Here is a 21,924-nt window from a genome sequence, read left to right as displayed (position 1 = left end):
ACAAGAGTGTTTCCTCCAAGTTGGATTTTGTTCCCTTTGGAGTAGAAACTCTTGGGCCGAGGGGTTCAAGTGCACAGGCGCTAATTAAAGATTGAATTGGTGCGTGGTAGATAGTACCGGCAACCCTGGTGCTTTCCTTGCTCAAGGAATAAATATCGCAATACAGCAAGGAAAAGCTGCCAGCCTTGAAGGTACACAGGGACCAAACTTTTAAAATTTGTTTTAATTTTCTATTTATCAATTTTTAATTATTATTACTATCTAGGTTAAGAATATTGTAAATACTGTATATTTCTGTGTTGGAAATAAATATAATATTGTAAGGATTACCCAATGTAAAATTGCAACGTAAAAATAAGATTTTATAGTTAATGTCTAGGCGATATTATGTATTCCGTAATAACGTAAATATCTATTATTGGTTACCAAATTAAAGCCATACTACCATAGTTTAGACAAGGGTATTGATTTCATTTATGTCTTAAATTCCCAAAATCAAGAACTTATACGCCAAGAGATGCCCAAGGGCGATGTAGGTGATTAGATTCCTAAAAAAAAATGCCGTAAAACGAAAATCTATTTATACGAGGTGTCAAGCTTCTATTAGCTATAAATATATTTTAAGTACATTGCAATGCCTACATAAATAATTGTCGAATTTAGTAAATTACAGATTTAGACATTTAATATTTCTTACATTACATAAATTCTTGTTCAGGAAATTATTTGCGCCAAATATATGGCTTCCTCTAAGACGCAGGTATTTATTAGCGTATTTGTATTACTTCAAGGCATACACATATATTAATTTTGTGTTACGTTTCATAAGGCTTCAGTGTCGTTAGGTAGAATTGTTTACGTAGATTTGAAGTTCGAAATGTGATTCGTAATTGTCACAAGTCATTTGTATATAGACTGTCAAATGTCATTTAATATAACTTTTGATACTCTGTATCTTTGCATTAAGAACTAATGATGACTAAGATGCAGAACTATTAGATAAATGTGTTTTATACTAGTTTTTATGAAAGCCTTTTTTTAATAGTTTGTTAAGTAAGTATTTTAATAAGTATTTAAAGTAGTAATATGTAAGTATTTTCGTGATTTATTGAAATGTAACTGATTGGTTAGTATTGCATGGCACAAAATGTGAAATAAGTAATAATTATAATCCAGTATCGCTATAACCTATATGGATATATACATTTCATTGATAATTTTTATTACATAGACAAGTAAGTGATCCTTCTGTCTGACCCATGTAATCGATTTTCGATCGGCATCATGATGTTTTCCTTCGCTGTACGAGCGAGTAGATGCGCAAATTGAAAGTCCATTGGTGCACAGCCAGAAATTGAACCAACGACGTCACTCTGAAGCCTCTACGCCAACACAGCTTCGTTAAATACAGAGTAGTCTTAATTTACATGTATAAATAAGCAAGACTAAGTTGGCAATGGAAATTATAGTTTTTTATCTGTATCGTATTCTTCTTCATTATATAAGTAGTAGATCATCGAAAAGAGAAATATATCACTATAGCTATCATGTCAATTAAAAAGTAACCGCTATTATGTTTAAGAATTTTGATGATAAAAAGCTTGGCCTTAACAAGTTTAAATGATGGCCTCTTGCTCATCTAAAGCCGTAATGAAATACTGTTTCAGTAAATAGCTTGGCCTTAATAAATTTAAATGCTGGCATCTTGCTCACATGAAGCCGCAACGATCTGCTGTTTCAGTAAATAGCTTGGCCTTAAAAAAATTAAATGATGGCCTCTTGCTCATCAGAAGCCTTAATGAAATACTGTTTCATTAAATAGCTTGGTCTTAACAAATTTAAACGGCTACCTCTTGCTCATTTGAAGTCGAAATGATCTGCCGTTTCAGTAAATAGCTTGGCCTTAACAAACTTAAATGGTGGCCTCTTGCTCATCTGAAGCCGTAATGAATTACTGTTTCAGTAAATAAAGATAAGAGTTAGATTTTAATCTGACACAGTGATTTATCATTCATAGTTAATTTGTAAGATATTTAGATTATCTTACGATTGTTTAAGCAGTGAGTGTTGGTTGAGTCTCAATTCGGATCATGCGGTCAAAGACATTTTTTATAATAAATAGATATTTAATTGCAAGAATATGGTACTAAATTATTATGTTGGTACGATATTAACTTCGTATATTCTGCCACACCTAATGGTGTTTTGTCTTAAGATGGATCATATCATTTTATCACTACATCATCAAATTATTACAATATAGTTTGCACCCTGTGGCAATGTATGTTCTACGCTGGCAACATTTCCTCGCTGTATTACGACACTTCTTCGTTGAGCCACCAACCAGGCGCCAAAATCTTTAATTAGCGCCTGTGCACTTGAACCCACGGCCCATGAGCCTCTACTCCAATGGGGACAAAATTGGAGGAACGAAGTAGGAAAGACTTTTATATTTGAGCCGTTTATTATTATCAAATTAATATTAATTACAATGTTTTACTCTAATAATCATTAATAGATAATACATATGAAAAAAAAATCGCATTTAACGCTTGTAATGTGGTTTCGTTCAAAAGCCGCTTTTTGAACCAAAAATTAACGTCGTGTGTTAAAAAAATTAATCTCGACATGACACAGAAGTCTGAGGCTAAGACAAAGGCTTGTAGTGCAACTGTCTTTTTAACTCTGTTATCAATAGTAGATCGTAATTAAAAAATTAAGTTCATAACGTTTTTTCAATGGCACAGGTATCAAGAATTATTATACAAATAAAACGATTTAAGGAATAGTTTTAAGTTCCTATATTTCTTCTGTTTCACTCGAGTGATTAGGTAGGTAGGTTTTATTATAGGGTTTATTATTTTGTAAAATATATAATTTAAGCCGTTCGTATCAATTGAATTTTGGCAAGCAAATCCTATTACTAACAGCAGACTACTTTAGAAAAAAAAACGTCATTTGTTTTCCTTTAGTTTTCTAACTTGTTTAAAAATATTTATTATCCCAAAGAATTAGTAGTCATTTTTGCTTTTTTATCCGTTTTACTGTGATAATAATTATCGCTGCGATAGTAATTAACTAATTAACATTATTTTTATCTTCATCGTTTATAAAATAGTATTATTTATCTATTTATAACGAATTATTAATATAACTATAAAGTCCACTGTCACAGTAAAGGTTTTTATGTTTTAAAATACAGAGAGAAATATCGATCGGTAGCAAAAAGTTGTCCAAATGTCAAATTTTATAAACAAAACGCGGTTTTGACAGAGACTACAATTTTAGTCTAATAGTAGTAAGAATACATGAGGTGTACTAAGCACTAAGCCAATACGATAATGTCGTAAACAAAACATAATATCAAATACATACGATACGTAATATTGCTACTGTAAACTCACTCTGCGAATAAATGTCACTTGTAAAAGATGTTGAAAATGACCACATTTCAATAAAATTACATTTAAATTTAATAATAAATATTTAAAAACAAAACCGCACAATCAGCCATGTCAAACCAGTAAATGTCAAATTAAAATCCATATAATTATTTAGTATAAAACTGTATGAAGTTCGCATGGTCACGTGGCAATTATGTCAATCTATCTCAAGTAACTTTAATTTAAATTAAACATAATACATTGAGTGCCGTCTTTGAATTTTAAAAATGTCTTAAAACTTCCTAAGTGCTCGTACGCGGCTTGAAAGTTACTCTTATATTTTACAAAAGACTTATTACTATTGTATACGTTCTTAGAATATTAAAGTAGGTAGGTTGCCATTGTTTCACCCCCTTATATTGGTTTTAATGAGTAACAGAACCGATATAAGTGTCTCTTTGTTATTTAACTATAGTTTACATTATATACCCATATATATTGCTAATAAAAATAGGGCGTATTTTTCCCGCCTGTGTAACTAAAACATTTTTCGCTGTTTTACCTTGCAATAGTCAGTCACTAATCATTAACAATACTTAAATACGTCATGTAAACAAATTTATAAAGTTGGAGGCTGTATCCGTCAAAAGTTTGATAACCTCCAGTGGCCGTGACCTCCATTTCGACCGATACTGATCGCTGCCAACACTACCTACTACCTACCTACTGCGATCAAACACGAATCTACATTAACCCCTGCTTCGGAAGCCCTACTCTAACCAAACATTGTTCTATCATTTCTTTTTTTTATACCAAGGTTAGACAAAGATAATTCAAGTGAGTACGAAGATCTACAGATATTAGATTATTGTTTTTAATTTGATTTATAATCGATTTTCATTGAGCAATGCTAATAAAGAAATATATGTTGTAAGGGCTCATTCGCGCTTCCGCGGCATCCAGGCTCATATTGATTACCGGTGACATTCTTATCAATACACCCCCGGCGCGACCGCTCCACTCGCCACCCAAAAGAAACAGGAACGTTTCTTCGCGCGCTCGCAATACAACGGAAAAAAGGGCGGAGACAGCGTCGCGGCTGCGGCGGCCAATCGCGTCGCAGCGAGTCCGGCGGGCGGCCAATGGCGCGCGAGAGCCGGGGCGGGCGCGCGCACGCGGCCGCGCCCTCGTTTCGCTCTGGGTTTTTATTTATTGTTGCGCGAAACACCGCGCGCGACGGGTGTGTGATGCACGTATAGACGTCTCTGAGCATGGAGTCCGCCGTGGACTCAGCGTCGACCGCGAGTGAGGTTAGCGGTTCATCCGGGGGTTCGCCGAGGGTTAAGGCTGCTTCACCAGCGCGCGCCATCAGCCCGCCACAACTGCTGCAGCACAGAATGCAGCTCCCACCGCCTGGTTTGGGCCTGTTGGGCTCGTTGCAAATGATGCACCATTCGCCTCTCGAGCTGATGGCAGCGGCCCATCACCACGGCCCGCCTCGGTACGGCAGCCCTCCGCCTATTTCTACTTCCGACCCGTCAGCTAACGAATGCAAGCTGGTAGACTACCGCGGTCAGAAGGTCGCCGCGTTCATAATTCAGGGCGATACGATGTTGTGCTTGCCGCAGGCGTTTGAACTGTTCTTGAAACACTTGGTGGGTGGGCTACACACGGTGTACACGAAACTAAAGAGACTGGACATAGTGCCGCTGGTGTGCAATGTAGAGCAGGTGCGGATCTTGCGTGGCCTCGGTGCCATCCAGCCCGGTGTCAACCGCTGCAAGCTGCTCTCCTGCAAGGATTTCGACGTCCTCTACCGCGACTGCACCACAGCAAGGTACGTTTCTCTTAATATAGCTCGTTCAATTTCTACACACTCTTATTTAAAGTAGTTTTATTTTGTTAAAATAACTAATTAATGTTTTAAATTTTTATTTTATTTGCTGCAAAGATTAAGTCATTACAACCATTTGTGTCGTTTTTGTAGGTGTCATACGCATTTCTTTTATTGTTTTAATTTTATTTTGAAGCTAAAGATAAGTTACCATTTTTTTAACTAGCCAGGATTTAGTTAAATAATTAAAAATGTAGCCAGTTTATGTATTCGCATTTCGTACTTTAATTTTTAATTGACAAAACGTCTACCTAAGTTTAAAAAAGAATACCAAAAAGTTTTTAATTGATACACTGTAAGATTACTTCCACAAGTAATTACTTAGAACTAGAATTTAACGACAAACACCTCAACGGGAAGGGTCGTGTTGCATTAATTTTTCACATTTTAATACGCGCCAAATATTTCCACCGGGTTTAATATTAAAGCATTCCGGCGACGGAAGGGTTAAAATCTCTGTTAATTAGTGGTCGGTTATACATTTTTAAATAGTAATTTTTACAAACGCCAAAGTTAGATTAAAAAATCTTGTGTTGTTCGACGGGCTCCGCTAGGCCTATATCTCTTTCCCTGAATGCGTTTTTAAAAATGTAATGTGAGCGGAAACTGGGCTTTTGGGAGATATAAAATTGTTTTTTTCATTTGACGTTTTGTTTTTGTAATATTTTATGTTTGTTTAATGAACAGAGGGACACGGTGGACTTTAACTAACTTTTATTTGAATTTTATGAAATCATTTATGTTTAGGGTAAATTGAAGAGTTTTATATTCATGTGTTCATACAATTAGAATTTATTGTTTTATTATTTGTATATATATATGATAACTTAATTCTAAAAATTAATAACGTTGTTATGGAGTTAACTGTTAAGTTTGTTATTGAAGTGCTGGGAAAACTGACAGAGGTATTTTTGACTTAAAAGGGTTCCCGAATCCGACACAATATATCTAATGAATTGTTTTAATTTATTTCGTGGTTCATATTTATTCTTAGACTAGGTGATTGCTGTGAAAATGTGAATAGAAAAAGACAATGTAATACAAAATAATGAGTCGCAAATATTTAAATTAAAATATATTACCGTCTACATTTTATTAGAAGATACATTTAAAGTCTTAGTTAAAATTGATGATTAACTCCTATTAAAAACGGAAAGTTTTTTAACACGCGTTGATTTAACATTATCAATAATAATCTAATATTTCCGCACGGATGCGTTCGCGCGTCTTTTTCTCGTTTGACGAGCCGTGTCTTTGGTTAATTAATATCGGTTATTTTTAACACTTTTCAAATTCTTCTTTATTTATTTTTATATTCACATTTGGCCAATACAAAACAATAATAATGCAATATAATGTTATAACATGACGTTGACAAATGAATAATTAAAAAGGCAATAATAAAGAATAATAAACAACAATACATTCAGTTATGGTATGATAAATCTGAAGTCCTTGATGCTTAAATAATTAATATCTACGCTAAAGGTCTTACAAATGTTATAATTTTCTAGTATATATTATAAAGTATATATTATAATGTATTATGTATTTATAATAATTAAATTTCATAATACATTTAGTTATAGAATAGACGGAATTCCACTAAATATTTGACATAACAACTTAATAGTTCATCAATAAATCTATTATTTAAAAAAAAACAATAACTAAAAAAGAAGTTATATTAAACGAATTGTATAAACTTATGAAGTAGTCAAAATAATTATCGTCGTTGGAAAGACTCAAATTTCATTTCGAACACAAAATGGCCGCCAATAATTCGTGCAACGTATCACGATAAATTGTATTGACATGTTTCCACTATTACGATTTTAGTGATTCCATCGACAAAGAATTATAGATTACAAAACGTTTTTTATTACAAAAGCTTCGTGTGTGGACTTTTGATGGCAAAATAGATTTAATTTTAATTAATATTTAGTTTTTAATTGATACACTGAAAGATTACGAAGGGAAGTGTCGCGTCACATAAAGTTTTCACAATTAGATATATTATAAGGTCTTTAATTGTCATTAGACATATAATTTAGGCCTGCATGATGAGCTTTATTAAAAATGTTAACTGATTTGTTTTTTGTTACCTTTGTATGTAAGACATTTTTGCTTTACTCATGTGAAGCGACTAGGCGTCCCAAATTCATATGATCAAATAACTTCGGTTTTAATCTGTTAAAATTTGTACTTCATTCATATTTGATACGGCATATGGGCCTCTAGGAAACGGGATATTTTTAAGAACGCATCGCCCGCATTACAAAACGTGTACAATAGTGGACGTTCCTTTTCACGCTTCAATAATTGCTCGACAGCAGATAAACGAGATCGTGTCGGATTTCATTCGCTCAACGGAACCCCAACTTATAACTCTTTCATACATAGCCTATACCTATTAATAAAATCTGTGACAATGAGGCTTCAAAATTTGAATATTTAAATATGGAACCTACATTTTACCGCCGTTTTTTGACACCTAAGCATCTACGGTTTTATTGGTTAATCAAAATAGTTTGTAATTAGAACATTCCTATAGTGACTAGTAATAGATAAAGGCAATAAAACCTTTTTCTAGTTGAGTTACAATGATTTTTTTTTAAATGTTAAAGATGTTTGGACATTACTAACATATTAGGATACCTAATGAATGCTTATAGAGAAATACCAATTATAAAACGGTCATATATAGAACTTTATAATAGTACTGAGGTATCAAAGTAGGTATGAATGAATGAATTACAATAACAGTTAAACCCAATTAATCGGGTACTATTAATTAAGACTTAACACGATAATCCAATACATCCTAATTCGATTTGTATTCGGAATGTAATAGATCTTCCGTCTATTGTCTCTGCCTCACAATTAGGGGGTCATCAACACGACTTCTTATGGAATTTTCAGTTTAACGACTCATTTGATGGTCCGCCTTCAAACGGAGTGATATTTTGTAAATAAACAAAGAACTGAAATAACCGGCTCATTACCTTTGAGCGGTAGCCGGTAGTAGGTGTGACGGAACTTTGGGACCATTTTTTGTCGGATTTGGGACAAAAAGGGGTTAAACAAGTTTGTTTTAGATGTCTTTGGATATATTTTGGACGCTTTAGTTGTTTAATTTAAGTTTTCTTACTTTTAGAGGTTAGAAAACATATTTCTTAAAGAAACTTTTTCGTATGTTTTTTATTGAATTGGTTATAATTAATTTAGATGACATGCTGTTTATTTGTATTTTTCTCGTAGGCATTATAGAATTAACAGTCTTGTCTTCAACTTTGCTTTAAATTTCTTTGGAGTAGACTCTTTGGTCGTGGGGTTCAAGTGCACCGGTGCTAATTAAATATTTAACTTGGCGCCTGGTAGATAGTACATAGTGGTGACCCCAGCCCTGGTGCTTACCTTGCTCAACGAATAAGTATTGCAACGAGAAAATCTGCACAGCAAGGACCTTTTTGAATTAATTTCAGTTTTCTATTTCCTCCTTTTTATTTATTATAACTATGTAGGTAATACTGTAAATACTCTTTCGTTAGTTACTTTAGTCTGTGGTTATAACTAAACCGATAAATTGTTTTCCAATTTAAAGTAATAAACTAAAAATTTTGTTTATCAATAAATGTCTTCATTCTTATAGACGCATAAAGAACTTTACCTCATAGTCTTATAGACAGAACAGCACTATCCTAGTGGGTTCAGCGCGCGACTCTCATTCCTATGACCGTAGGTTCGAACCCGGCTGTGCACCAATGGACTGTCTATGTGTGTACCGCTCGTACAGTGAAGACATCGTGAGGAAACCTGCAGGCCTTAGACCTAGTTGCCTATTAGAAATTATCACGATGATATACCAGGCCAAGACCAAGGGTTATAGCAGCTAGTTTTCTTACACACGGATATATTGAATGACCGAAGTGTGGCATGTGTTCCACTGTTATGAATGATATACTAACACTGGCGGAGATCCAAGGCGTGGTTCTCATTGAAATATTAAACCAAGATGCTGTCTCAGACACATGCTCAGTACTAAATTATAAGCGTCTTCATTGCTTGTTCAGCGAAGATATTGTTTATTAAAAGCAAAGCTAAGTTTACATAGGAGTGTGTTTTGTTAATAACGCCTCAGTCGAGGTTTTGGCCTTAGACTCTCAGGACATTTATATTGTTAAATGTAGGGTTGTCATTTATGTTATATATTATGTGGAATATAGGTTATTAATAATTTTGTAATAACATATATACTACCTAGTGCGTTTAGTGTGTGTACGATTTCGTATCTACATTTGCTCTTCTTTAGTAAATCTATGGTCCTGGGTTCCATTCCTGGTGAAACGAAGTATAGAGGGCTAGAAGGCACTAAAGGCGTAAAATGCCAATCGCTTTATACTTCATTATTATGAGATTAGAACACGACTAATTCTAATCAATGTGATTTCACATTTGTACTTACTTTATTGACTTTGGACTTAGCGTCAATTATAAATAAATTATTTATTTCTTATATAAAAAATAAATATTAAACCTTTATCGAGCCCTCGTACTAAGTATTTAGAAATCTACCTTGTAATTCATCGAATTATCAGTTTATTTCAAAATCCTCACATTCTAAATTCAAATTCTCGCCTACTGTGTGTTTACAAAAATCGTTCCATACATTTTCATGAAAGCGTTCGAAATCCATTCAAATCTAACCATGAATGAATGAAAAAGGGACGGAGATAGCTTTCAGTGCATGTGCGAGCGGGATGGAATTTCAATAGTACGTTACGGAAATAGAGAATGATAACTCCGTCTAGCCGGAGGGATTCCCTCGTGTCATTTGTGTGCGTTTTTCGAATTACGCTTTTCGAGTGTGCGTTACGACTGTTATTTTCCCGAGTTTCCGGCTTCTTTCCTCCCCAGCTACTTGTTGATCAATCGTAATAAATTGCCTCCATTCCCATTGTGGAACAGTTTGTCGCTTTACTGCGTTTGAGGAAATTGCGTTTATACGGTTTATTTGTCGCGAAACTGCCTAATAGCTCGCATTTTGTTTGGTTTATACTAAATAGTTTCTTGTCACTGAATATAGGATAGGAAATTTAACATTTGTGCTTGGGAATCGTGTTTCATTGAAAATCCAAAAAGCTATGCGTAGATTATCTCTTGCTAGCATCAAATTATTGCTTATATAAAAGTAACAAAAAGGGTTATAGGCATCGGACATTTTCGCCTGTGTTAGTTTCATCAATTTTGGCGGTGTATCATAAGTCGTTAAATGTCAGTTTATTCACTTATAGGTTTCGCGCTAACTATATTATTACAAAACGTTTTAGTTTTGTATTATTTTTACAAAACTTAAACAAAAATATTTTACTAACAAATAAAGAAACACAGGTTTCAAAATGTTTTTTAAACAAGTAAGAAAAGATAATCTATGTAAAAATTCTTTTCCGTGCCAGATATTGAACATCGCATGTAACTCGGTAGCCATATAATTGCACTGTGTTGAGCTCTAATCATGTTTAATTATAGAGTCATTGCTGGTTATCATGAGATGAACGGTTTCACAGACTAGAGAATTGATTGAATAGATACGGATTCCTATTGAGTACACCTATGTGAAAAATAAAAGACGATTGCGCGGTTTGTTGGTCTGTGATTTGTCAACTCATTAGTTCACAGATACGCAGTCCGTCGTCCCGCTTGACACAACTTCATTGATCAAAACATGTTGAAAAACGCACCCGTTCTGTAAGCCGCGGCTTCTCTCATTAAATATGAAAATGCATTAAATAAAACCTATGTATAGTATAAAAACTTGTTAATGGACAGGCCAGGACTGTGTGTCGCTGTAAATGTGTACCTAGTACCTATGCGAATACATTAATTCATTCATCTTAGAATAGATTATTATGTTATTAATCAAACATAATAAAAACTTTAAACAGTTTGTATTGGTCATAAAATTAATTGTACTTGCTGACAAAATGGTGACATTGATGTTAAGTGTCATCTCGGGCCATAGACAAGTGTCTATGGCCACACAGAGCACATTCGTTGCCGGTTTTTTATGATTTGTTAGGCTCTTTTCTTGAAGGCTAGTAGCAAAGGAAAAAGTGTATTTCTACACGCACAAATCTCATGCTGAAACTTTGTTTTTAAAGTTACTTTAAATAATTAGTGACAATTATTTTCAATTTAACAATAAAACTGTATAACCATTTTGCACGCGTTCTTGGGTCAATTTTAAAATAATAAAAATTGTTAGGTACTTTTGGTCAAAGTATTATATTATTTGTTTATTTACTTAATCTGTTCATTCATATAACTTGATACATATTTTTACATTCACGTACAGTTTAAGAGCAATCTCGTTGATGCTTTGTTAATTATAGTAAAGCAGATCTCGCTATAATTAGATTTTTCTGACTCTTAATTTGCAGATGTTTTATAGCTGGGACAAGGCCGTGGCGGATTAACTTCAAGGTTATTATGGGGATTTATTCGTAAATATTTAATTCTAAGTAATTCAAACAGTTTCAGTATGACGGCTTTTCTTATTCCTACACACTTTTCCCTTAAAATTGAAGTGTCACCGCGGAAAGAAATGAGAGTACCGATTCTAAAAAGACCGGCAATCAACGAGGCCTCTGGCAATGATATAAACATTATTTACTCAAATACCATTTTTAAACTAAAACTCTTCAGATCTTTTTAGTCAAATTTGTAGGATTTTTTAATAACTATCACGGACATAGACTACAGATTACATGAAATACAATTACACGAAACATCTGGCATAAATAAATTGCATGTAAATAGATTGTTTTGATCCACAGAAGATACACGGTTATTAACAGAGAGATGCATATCAAAACAATAGTTGAGGAAATGCAGCGCAATGACGTTTTTGCCCGTTGCGCTCCGTTCACCTTTGTGAGAATAAGCTTATCTTTTGACCGTAAAAATCATTAATTGCATACAGTTAGTTGTACGGTAACCTAGAGTAACTTTCTTCATTAATTGGATGATAGATTTCTATGGATAATCTTTGTATTAGAGGCTTCATATAAAGTGATTCGAATTGTGTATAAAATAATATATTAAGTTAATAGTCATGCATGGTTAAACAATCTCTCGTACCAATAATTATTTACTAGGGTAGGCCGTTCATGGCAATTTTTGGTTTTTTATCTTTTATAAAATCTGCTAAATAGCTGCTCTACCTATAAATAATAATAATAGCAATTTATTTCAGTTAGTTTTACACACATAAATACTTAATACTTAAGTATTTATATTTTTATCTCATTGTTTTTAGGTATCTGTGTGCCCATTTTTGGCAAGAGTCTCCTTCAAGCCTCGCCATTCTCTACACCTGTCTATTCCATAAATAAATTGAAATTTGTCGTATATGTTTCGTAGTGAGTTTGTGGAGTGAGGATTTTAGAATTATTTAAGATATTCAATATATTATGATGCTGAAAACTCCTCATAAGTATTTTAGCCACTTCCTTAACGTAATGTCTTGTAACCCCAATATGGCGCAGGGCATACACAGTGAGTCCCCGTCGCATTCGCCTCGTATTATTTCGCCCCAAGTCTTTCCGGCTGCCTTTGCCTCGTCTGCAACTGTACACCAGGTTTGGGACTTCCACACTCCCGTTTTTCTTGCGGGTTCCAATCAAGAAAAGAAGAGAAGAATCTCTGGAGTGTATGGCCTATCCATTTCCACTTTCGTCGCTTGATCTGCTGGCTTATCTGTGTTTCTTGTGAGCGTGTATTTTAATACCAATTAATTCTTTGTCAAGTAAATTCAGTGGCGCTGTATCTGTTTCGTGATCCTCTCCTGTGCGTGACACACACTGGCTTTTTGGCTCTAAGACAAGCCCGTTTAGCTTACGATGTTTTCCTTCCTTAGATAGAAAGTCCATTAGTGCACAGCCAGCGATAGAACCTACAACCATCACTTTTAAGCATCACTCAGATAAATAATGACGATCCAACTCGATAACTAAAGTTATGATACTGTCATACACATTATTAATAACCACTTATTTTTGTTACTCCAACTTAACAAGCAGCACAAACTGAAAAAGACAACTAAGCCTCGTTAAACTCTGATATACGATCTATAAAAAGTAATAAAACATTCGCAACAATTTAAAAGAGTATCGATAAAAAGTTATATCAAATCTTCCAGTCAGAGATAGTAAATTGCCCTTTATAGCATCAATTTTGTGTCTGTTACACTGCTTTTATTGTTATAGTCTTACAATGTAGGAAGATAATTAGAAAATAAAATCATGAGTAAATATAAACGGGCCGTAAATAGTAGTATAACATTAATACCTGCCGCTGAGTTTCACCAAGGCAGAGGCAGAATACCAAAATCCATCCGTATCGTCTCGACTTTATGGAACCAGCTGCCCACTGAAGTAAACCAACTCGGGTGCTTAAAGAAAAGAGCGCACCAATTCTTAAAAGGCCGCAACGCACTTGCGAGTACTTTGTAATTGAGAGTGTCCATGGGTATATCACTAGACATCAGGCAAGCCTTCGTTGTGCTCAGTGTTCTATAAAATATATATTTATAAATAGAAGCTCTTATTAACTGATATTTTATTATAATATAAAAAATAAAATAGTTTTAGAAACCTATTATGTGCATTTCTCTATAATTCAAATATATTGTTATATTTGTATAAAACATCTATCTAACGTATATCTTGCGGTATAAAATAGTTTTTTCAGAACGCTTACAAAGTAAAAGAGCGAAGACATCGGAATTTCTGTTTAATCTAGGGAATTTACGATCGATATAAATTTATTTTTATATCTACAAGAGACACATTTAAAATAATTATAGTCGCCTCACGTGGAATAACTTTGTTTCTATTTTACAACCGCGCCGACCCCCGGTGCGTATTCTTATTCGTACTTCGCACTTTCCGTTTTTACGAGTTTTGTTTATGCGATCCTTGATTTGTATTAATTGACTTTGCTTGATTATATTGAGATAAAGAATGGGCACAAAGTAACGTATTGCAATTCGAATTCCATTGCCTGTGAAGTGTGTGTTTTGAAGTGTTTAAATTTCATAAGTTTAACAAGAACGAAAAATGTACAACATTTTCGGTGTGACATACCGTTCGGTGATTTTTAACTTTGTTTACGTGTCTAAAAATCGATAGTTTGTAAAAGTGTAAAATCAATAGTGGTCCAGATGTACAAAAATGGGGCACGGGAATCGATTTGTCCCATATTTTGGCGGTCTAGCGACCGCGCCGTCGAGGGTAACGCTCGCGATAAGGGATAGTGCCCCCCTACAGGGGCGGGGGTACACCCTGCCCCCCTCTATAATATTTGCCGCCCCCGGGCCATACTTACGCCCCTCAGTATTTACGGGTTAGAGAAAAACAAGGGTACTCGAGCTTCGGAAGGTGCAACGTGGATTTTAATCCTTTCTGATGTTTTATGATTGATGACGGATTTCGCGATCGGCGCTGCTCTGATGTTGATGGATTCTTTATGATTCCTGCTCGTGCGATCGTGTGTGGGACCCGAATGCTGTGATTAAATTTGCAAGTGCAAATAGATTACGTACGTGTGTGTACGTTTCGGCTCGGGAGAAAAAATGCGGGGCAACGTCAAGTTAGAACGTGAAAGCGTGGTTTCGCATATAAATCTAGTTCGTGATCCCGCAAAACGTCTCTTCTTTACATCACAAATTAGTCTCACGAGCTTCGAGCGTTTCGTCCAGTCGTAGATATGCATTTATAAATTCATTAAAATTCAAATAAGTTCTGTTAACATGCACCATTTATTCTAAATGACGTATACATTTTAAATTGCCGCTAGCGCCATCTGCCAATCAACGAGAGTTAAAGATTCTAAAAAACTTAATTAGTCTACTTTCAAAGACAGAGCATTGACGTCTGGAGGGACATGCTTTTAGATTTGTGACCTTGTCCCGTGGATATAGAGTCGATGTTGCTCCCGTCAACGTTAGATTAGTTTAGTCATGACAATATAATGTAGTGATGACGAGTGAAGATGTCCATCAAATATTGACGCGTGCGCGATCCCGATCACAATATACTGTCAGGGCCAAATGGCTAATTATTATTTTAGTCGTTATAAAACAGCTGATGGGACTATTTTTAAACAATTACTCCGTGCCATTTTGCTAAAGGTCACGCATACATCAACTACACATTGTTACAATTTACATTTTTTGCAACCGATTCCGAGAAAATGAGCTATTTGGTTTTAGTATCTACTAGAATTGTCTGGGACTTCGTTTGCGTAGAATTATTGAAAAAGTACCACTGATATATGTATATAGGCAGGTACGCAGGGACTTGGAACTTAACTTGAAGTTGGTTAAGAAGAGGGCGCCTTAAAAAAAGGTGGATAAAAGATATTGAAGCGTTAGCAGGAAGCGAATGGAGATAGAAAGCCCAGGATAAAGATATTTGGAAAAAGCTGGCGGGAGCCTTGACCCGTGAATGGGTTCCAATCAATGGTACTGAAGGAAATTAGCATATTAGGGTATCAAGAGAAAAATTTATATAACAACTCTAACCATTTGTTAAGTTCGGAAAAAAGCGGGCTTTATTATTATTAAGTTCAAAGATCATTTACCCTAATTTATTTAATTTCTATCTTTTTTACCGGTTAGTATATTTTTTGTACACAAAGGTGTTACCGACGGAAACATTTCTATGGAAAATTAAGTTTTCGGATTGATAGCATTCATTGTTCTTTTAATTGGGGTCATTCGTCGCGTTCTAGACGAAATACGCTGGTCATCTTACATTTTCTTTATTCAACTTAAAGGAAATTTAATTATCAATGCAATTTATTGCTATTTATTGAATGGAAATCACCTTTTAGGTGTTTTCTTTCAATGTGCAAATCCTATGTTAACAAAAGACAGTACTAAGTACTATTTAGAATTTATATTTAGTTTATTTATTCATTTAAGAAACAAACAAAACAAAACAAAAACAAAACAGATACATCTCTAAATTGTATATATATATTTTAAGCACGGAAAAAACATTATTATATATTATATCTTGTACGTAAGTTTAGCCGTCTTAGCCCTCGATTTTTCTGGAACTATACTCCATGGTATGCCGAATCACTAGGCAGGCTCAAAGACTGTTTCTAACACTTCTTTAAAAACCAAAACAAATTGAATATTTTTAAAATATTATTATACTAAAACAGAACACGACTTTTTTGACAACCAAAATAGCTTTTTTGTCACATATCAACACGGTATTATGCTATTAAACCCACCTACTATATTTGTTTTCTTAAATTCATCTGGTTATAGAAGTACAACTTTCTTTTGTTATTTATAACAGAGGGCAAACGGAAAGGCGTCTCACCTGATGTTAAGTGATAATAGACACATTGGTGTGATTGCGAGTGCCTTGCCTTTTAAAACGTGGAAAATTTGGTCTTATTTGGCCAAAGTGTGTAAAGTTATCAATAAATGAAACGTCAAGAAATTGTCCGGATATGGTCTATTGTTGTGTTGAATTTATAAGAAGCCGCCAAAAGTGTAAACGCAGTGACAATCTATTTAAATGACGATAGTATGTTTGTAAATAATATACAGAACATACATTTAAAAGGTAAATAGCGCTTAAAAGCATTTTATCTCATTTAATTTCATAGATATCAAAAGGGTTGCACAGTGGGCCGAGTGCTGACTCGCACAAAACGTTCTGCATATCCTTGATTGATGTGCCCTGTAATTATTTAGACACGTTAATAATACAGCTTTCTGATGACTTAAGACGAATGAGAAACTTTATCGGACTCTTAATAGACTTGATTAACGAATTTGCGTTTTAATTTCTAATTTTAATTAAGGAAATGTAGTGTTTTGGTCTGGTCGGACTTTACTTTTTTTATTTATTTTACAGAAAAATATAATAAAATCATATTTAAGAAACCGCTGTGGTTTATTTTATATAAATGTAACTTATATATAAAAGTAATTGATATCACCAAATAATGATTTTAATTTTCGTAGTAGACAATAGCTTTTTTTATTGTCTCTGACTGCTGTTTAAAATGAAGTTTAACAAATAACAACAGATAAGTAGAATAAAAACCAAATTTGATATATTTCTAGAATTAGAAAATATCTATGAATCCACAGATGTGTAATAGATAATTTTTAAAATTGAATTTCGAACACTAGGTGACTAATAGTTATTCATCAAACTCCACCCAGAGATTTACGTAAACACAGGGCCACACCTTTCGTACAATTTTCATAATTCCATACCGTAGTTATTTACATAAATGGCGTACGTACAGATTGTCTTTATGTTTGTTGTGCGTGCGACCCCCGCTCAAACATTTGGAATTAGTAAATAGTTATGGCGGAAAAAAAGCAATTATGCAAATGAAACATTTTGAGGCAAATAGTGAGTGACTTTTATCGTTTCTATGAAAAACACAGAAATTTATATTAATAGTATTCACGCGCTAAACAGAAACGATTTACTATTAAAAACACAATAGTCAAATTTCTAAATAATATATTTTCGTTACTGTATTGACTACATAATGGGGCAGACACATATCAGCAACTGTCTCTTTGTACAAGCATAATCAAACAATGGTTTCCTTCCCGCAACTCATATATAAAAACCAAGATCTATTAGGTTAAATTTATTTTATTTATATATTATTAACATCATATATAACGTGATATAAATAAAGAACTTATAATTATTACTATTATTATTATATCTACAGTATATTGTTTCTATCATATCTAAAATATTTGACAGTTAAGGTAAACAAAAATTTTACGTAAAATTAAATGTTAAAAATATTATCGTATCGTCCGTAATTCAAACGCACAAACTCAGGGATGAGAAAAAGTTTGTCTACATGCTTTGTCATTGCATAAATTATGACTCAAATTGCACCAAAGAAAAACATGTTATTAAGAAAATAATGAAATTGGCATATCCATTCAGATTGTAGATATGAATGCGTTATGATATACATTATTAGGTTTAATAACAAACGTCAAAAGTGCCCCGTCACAGACTCAATAGAGTACGTAGCGTTTAACGCACCCTCGAAAATTGAAATAAAAAAGCATTCGAGATGTAACAGCGATATGATTTGGCATTTTTATTCCACTCAACACTCATTCAATTCGAACACAAATAGCCTAAAAACTAGTGTAATGTTTAATTAAGTCATCCTTTTAACTATTATTTTATGTACATAATTTAGTTTATATGATTTCATTTTTATTACAATAAATGTTTAAGGTAATTGTGTGGTTTTATATTAAACATAGTGAATTTAAAATACCATGTATTTTAAATAATACGCTGCTTTTAGAAAAACTAGATTTTTTAACAATCGTTTAAGATTTCAAAATGTTAAGTCGGTATTGTTAATTGAATAAAGCGCCATCTGTTGACATTGATCAAACTATATTTTAATGCGTAACAATTTAGTATCAATATTTTTGATTCGGTTCCGACAATTTAAAATGCAATTGGGGTACCTCCCTAATAATTATTTTTAACATAATTATAAGCAAGATTGTACCAAAGTGACTTGTAATTTTAACCCCTGTTTTTATGTATAGTAAAAAAGTTATAACTATTACATTCTTAAATTTAACTGGTATCATTATTTTCATAATACGTTTATTATTTGTACGTCCTAGAACCCCGCATTTATTAATTTTTGAAATTTATAATTATTAATTTAAAATAAATAATTTTTGCACATACAAAGTACGTATACTACGTACAGATATATTTTCCTTCTTAAGTGAAGAGAATAAAAAATATTTGAATTTCTAGCACAATACAGGTCAACAGAATTTTGCTTCTCATTTTAATGTTTTTTTATCAGTATGGACATTAATATCCCTCGTATTATTCGGAGTATTCCAACATTCGGACAGACCCTAGTCATAAGAATGTGATTAATTAAATAAATGTAAGCGAAAGAAATTCGACAACCCTTGGCCTTGTTTTTTATCAGAAATTCCATTTTGATCAATTATTCAATTGAAGTTATTCAACATTATTACATTTAGGGGCTTTTAAAGAGGTAGACGCATTGGTTTAGTTAGTATCCAGTGCAAATAAGTCTCGTTTTAAACCCCGGAAGGCCGGGAAGACAAACCTCGGATGAGTATTTTTAAAAGGCAGTCGAGAGTCTGCTCAAAAGTCGGATATCCGTCACATCGAGCTGTGAGTTATGGAAAAGAGAGTTCACGTGTTCGCGCACACAATTGAGCGCTATAAACATATCTATATAGATAGTTATAGAAAATTGCCAGTCTCAATATAGATTGGTGAATCAGTTGAGGGTATTATTTAGGGAAGTATGCCAAATTAGGATTGATCGTTCGCTTCCACTCTACCGATTAATATATTAACAACTCTTCATACATGCTGGTAAAAAATTAGATAGAAAACTTATGATAAAATCTCACAAAACAATCTACCTTCTTTCTTTGATTGTAATTTGTTAATTGTTGGTTGATAAATAAACTTTGTAATCTAAGTTAATAACGTAATCACTGTTATCATATTATTTATTACTGTTATATTTTGTTTATTATTGTTATTACTGTTATATATATATATATATATATATTATTGCTTTCGCAATACAAAGGTATATATATAACTTATGAACAAGCGAATAAAGCCTGTCTTATGAATGTATGAATGTTACAAACGATCGCATTTCATATTAAAATTCCTACTAATCTGATGGCACTATTGTTATTGAGTTCATTATCCTATTCTAGCGATTGTTAGGTGTAAACATCATAGAATGTGATCTATCGGATTTCAGCAAAGTTCATTGAATTGTGGCTTATATTACTTCGGTATTTAATGATTTAACCGTTTCTGTACGGACGCAAGAGAGTTTTAAACTTATCTGTAGACTGACAAATATGTAATAATAATAATCAATGGGGCTACAACCTTTTTAGGTCTGGGCCTCAGATTTCTGTATCTGTTTCATGATCATGTTTTAATGGAATAGGCAAGTAGGTGATCAGCTTTCTGTGCCTGACGCTCGCCGTCGACTTTTTGGGTCTAAGGCAAGCCGGTTTTCTCGCTCTTCACCGTTCGAGCTAATGTTAAATGCACACATAGAAAGAAAATCCATTGGTACACAGCCAGGTATCGAACCTATGACCTTAGGGATGAGAGTCGCACGCTAGAGCCACTAGGACAACACTACTCCAAACATGTAAAGCTGACAAATATGTAAAGCTAGCATAATAATACAGTACTGTTCAATAGAAAGCGACGCATTCAAACAAGTATCGCAAATTTTTTTTTTAAGCATGTAAATCGGGAATACTATTTGTACATTTCTTTAGAATATTATATAGGCTGACCCGGTTCGCGAACTGACAAAATATCTAGATAGCATATACATAAGCTTGCAGTTAAATACACATTGGGACCAGAGCTTATATATACAAAATAAAGATCGGTGAAGTCGCTGCGACAATCACCGTGACGCGAGGTTTTTATCATAAAGAGGAATTTTGATTACGAATACTCTCAAATACTAATGACCGATTTCAGACTACCATATCCATATCCCTGAGTAAAATAGGCTTTATTTATTTCCAATATATAAAGACATGTTCGACCCGAGAGATTTTGTATCTATGTTAACATTTTGAGCTAGGCCTTCTCCAATTAGACTTATTTCTTTGATGGCTGAAGTGTTGTGTGGTTAGAAATTCTTTCACGGTACTGATAAGCTAAATTTTTTATCAGTAATAGAACTTTAATAACTTATGTAGTTACTCAATTCGGTAAACAAGATTAAACGCATCCTGCTACCCGGTGGCCCAATCTGTTATCACGGAAATTTATGAATAGGACCTGTGTAATTGTTTGTAGGAGACAAAAGCTTCTTTGAGAATTTTACTATCGTTTTATCTATGGAAAAATCTATGTTCATATAAAATTGTTTATTACTTTTTATAGAACAGATAACGCATATAAAGACATAAATGTTTTACATTTCATAAATCAAAGACAAGGCGACACTTAATAGCATATAATTATGAACATTCTAGAGTAATTCATTTAGAAAATAAGAGATATCAAATCATATAAATTAATTTAAAAAAAGAAAGAAATTTAACGTTTAGATATTTAAAAACAATAAATAAGGCTTAAGTATTAACTGAATTGTGGCTTTTGTTGATCACGATTGGTAGAGCAATAACAACTACGCTGCTCTGTGGTCGCAATAACCTTCATACTGCACTGACCACAGACTACACTAATGTGCTATATTGATTTCGGTTATGGTTATTTCAGATATATACTCTGTTTATTATTATAGCCAGCCTTATTCGTTCGATTTTCAAATTATCCTTAGACAATCATTACACAAATTTAGTAGGAAATGCTATCTTCAATTAAACCGCTTCGCTCAAGCATGTAACTCTTATCGCTGTTGCATGTTTTTTCAATATGCAATCCCGACAATCGTGCTTATCCGACAATCAGAATTCTCAAGTTTTTCACATTCGTTAACGGTTTTAATTGAGTTTCATAACTAGCTTCGTGTCAATCGAACATCAATGTATGACGA

General features: G+C 33.5%; 1 protein-coding gene across 3 annotated transcripts in view; it reads left to right on the top strand.

Moving 5' to 3' along the window:
- Nucleotides 1–4,618: 4,618 nt before the first annotated feature.
- LOC123717444 (dachshund homolog 2) overlaps nucleotides 4,619–21,924 on the top strand; it is a 133,670-nt gene continuing 116,364 nt past the window's right edge. For all 3 annotated transcript variants that reach the window (XM_045673432.1, XM_045673431.1, XM_045673430.1), the window contains exon 1: nucleotides 4,619–5,220. In XM_045673432.1, the coding sequence (XP_045529388.1) occupies nucleotides 4,655–5,220 (566 nt within the window). In that variant the 5' untranslated portion in view covers nucleotides 4,619–4,654. The remainder of the gene's footprint in view (nucleotides 5,221–21,924) is intronic.

The sequence above is a fragment of the Pieris brassicae genome, chromosome 12, assembly GCF_905147105.1.
Source record: "Pieris brassicae chromosome 12, ilPieBrab1.1, whole genome shotgun sequence".
In the NCBI taxonomy this organism is placed as follows: Eukaryota; Metazoa; Arthropoda; class Insecta; order Lepidoptera; family Pieridae; genus Pieris; species Pieris brassicae.
Note: the sequence above shows the minus strand (reverse complement) of the source record. Positions and strands in the feature narration are given on the sequence as shown.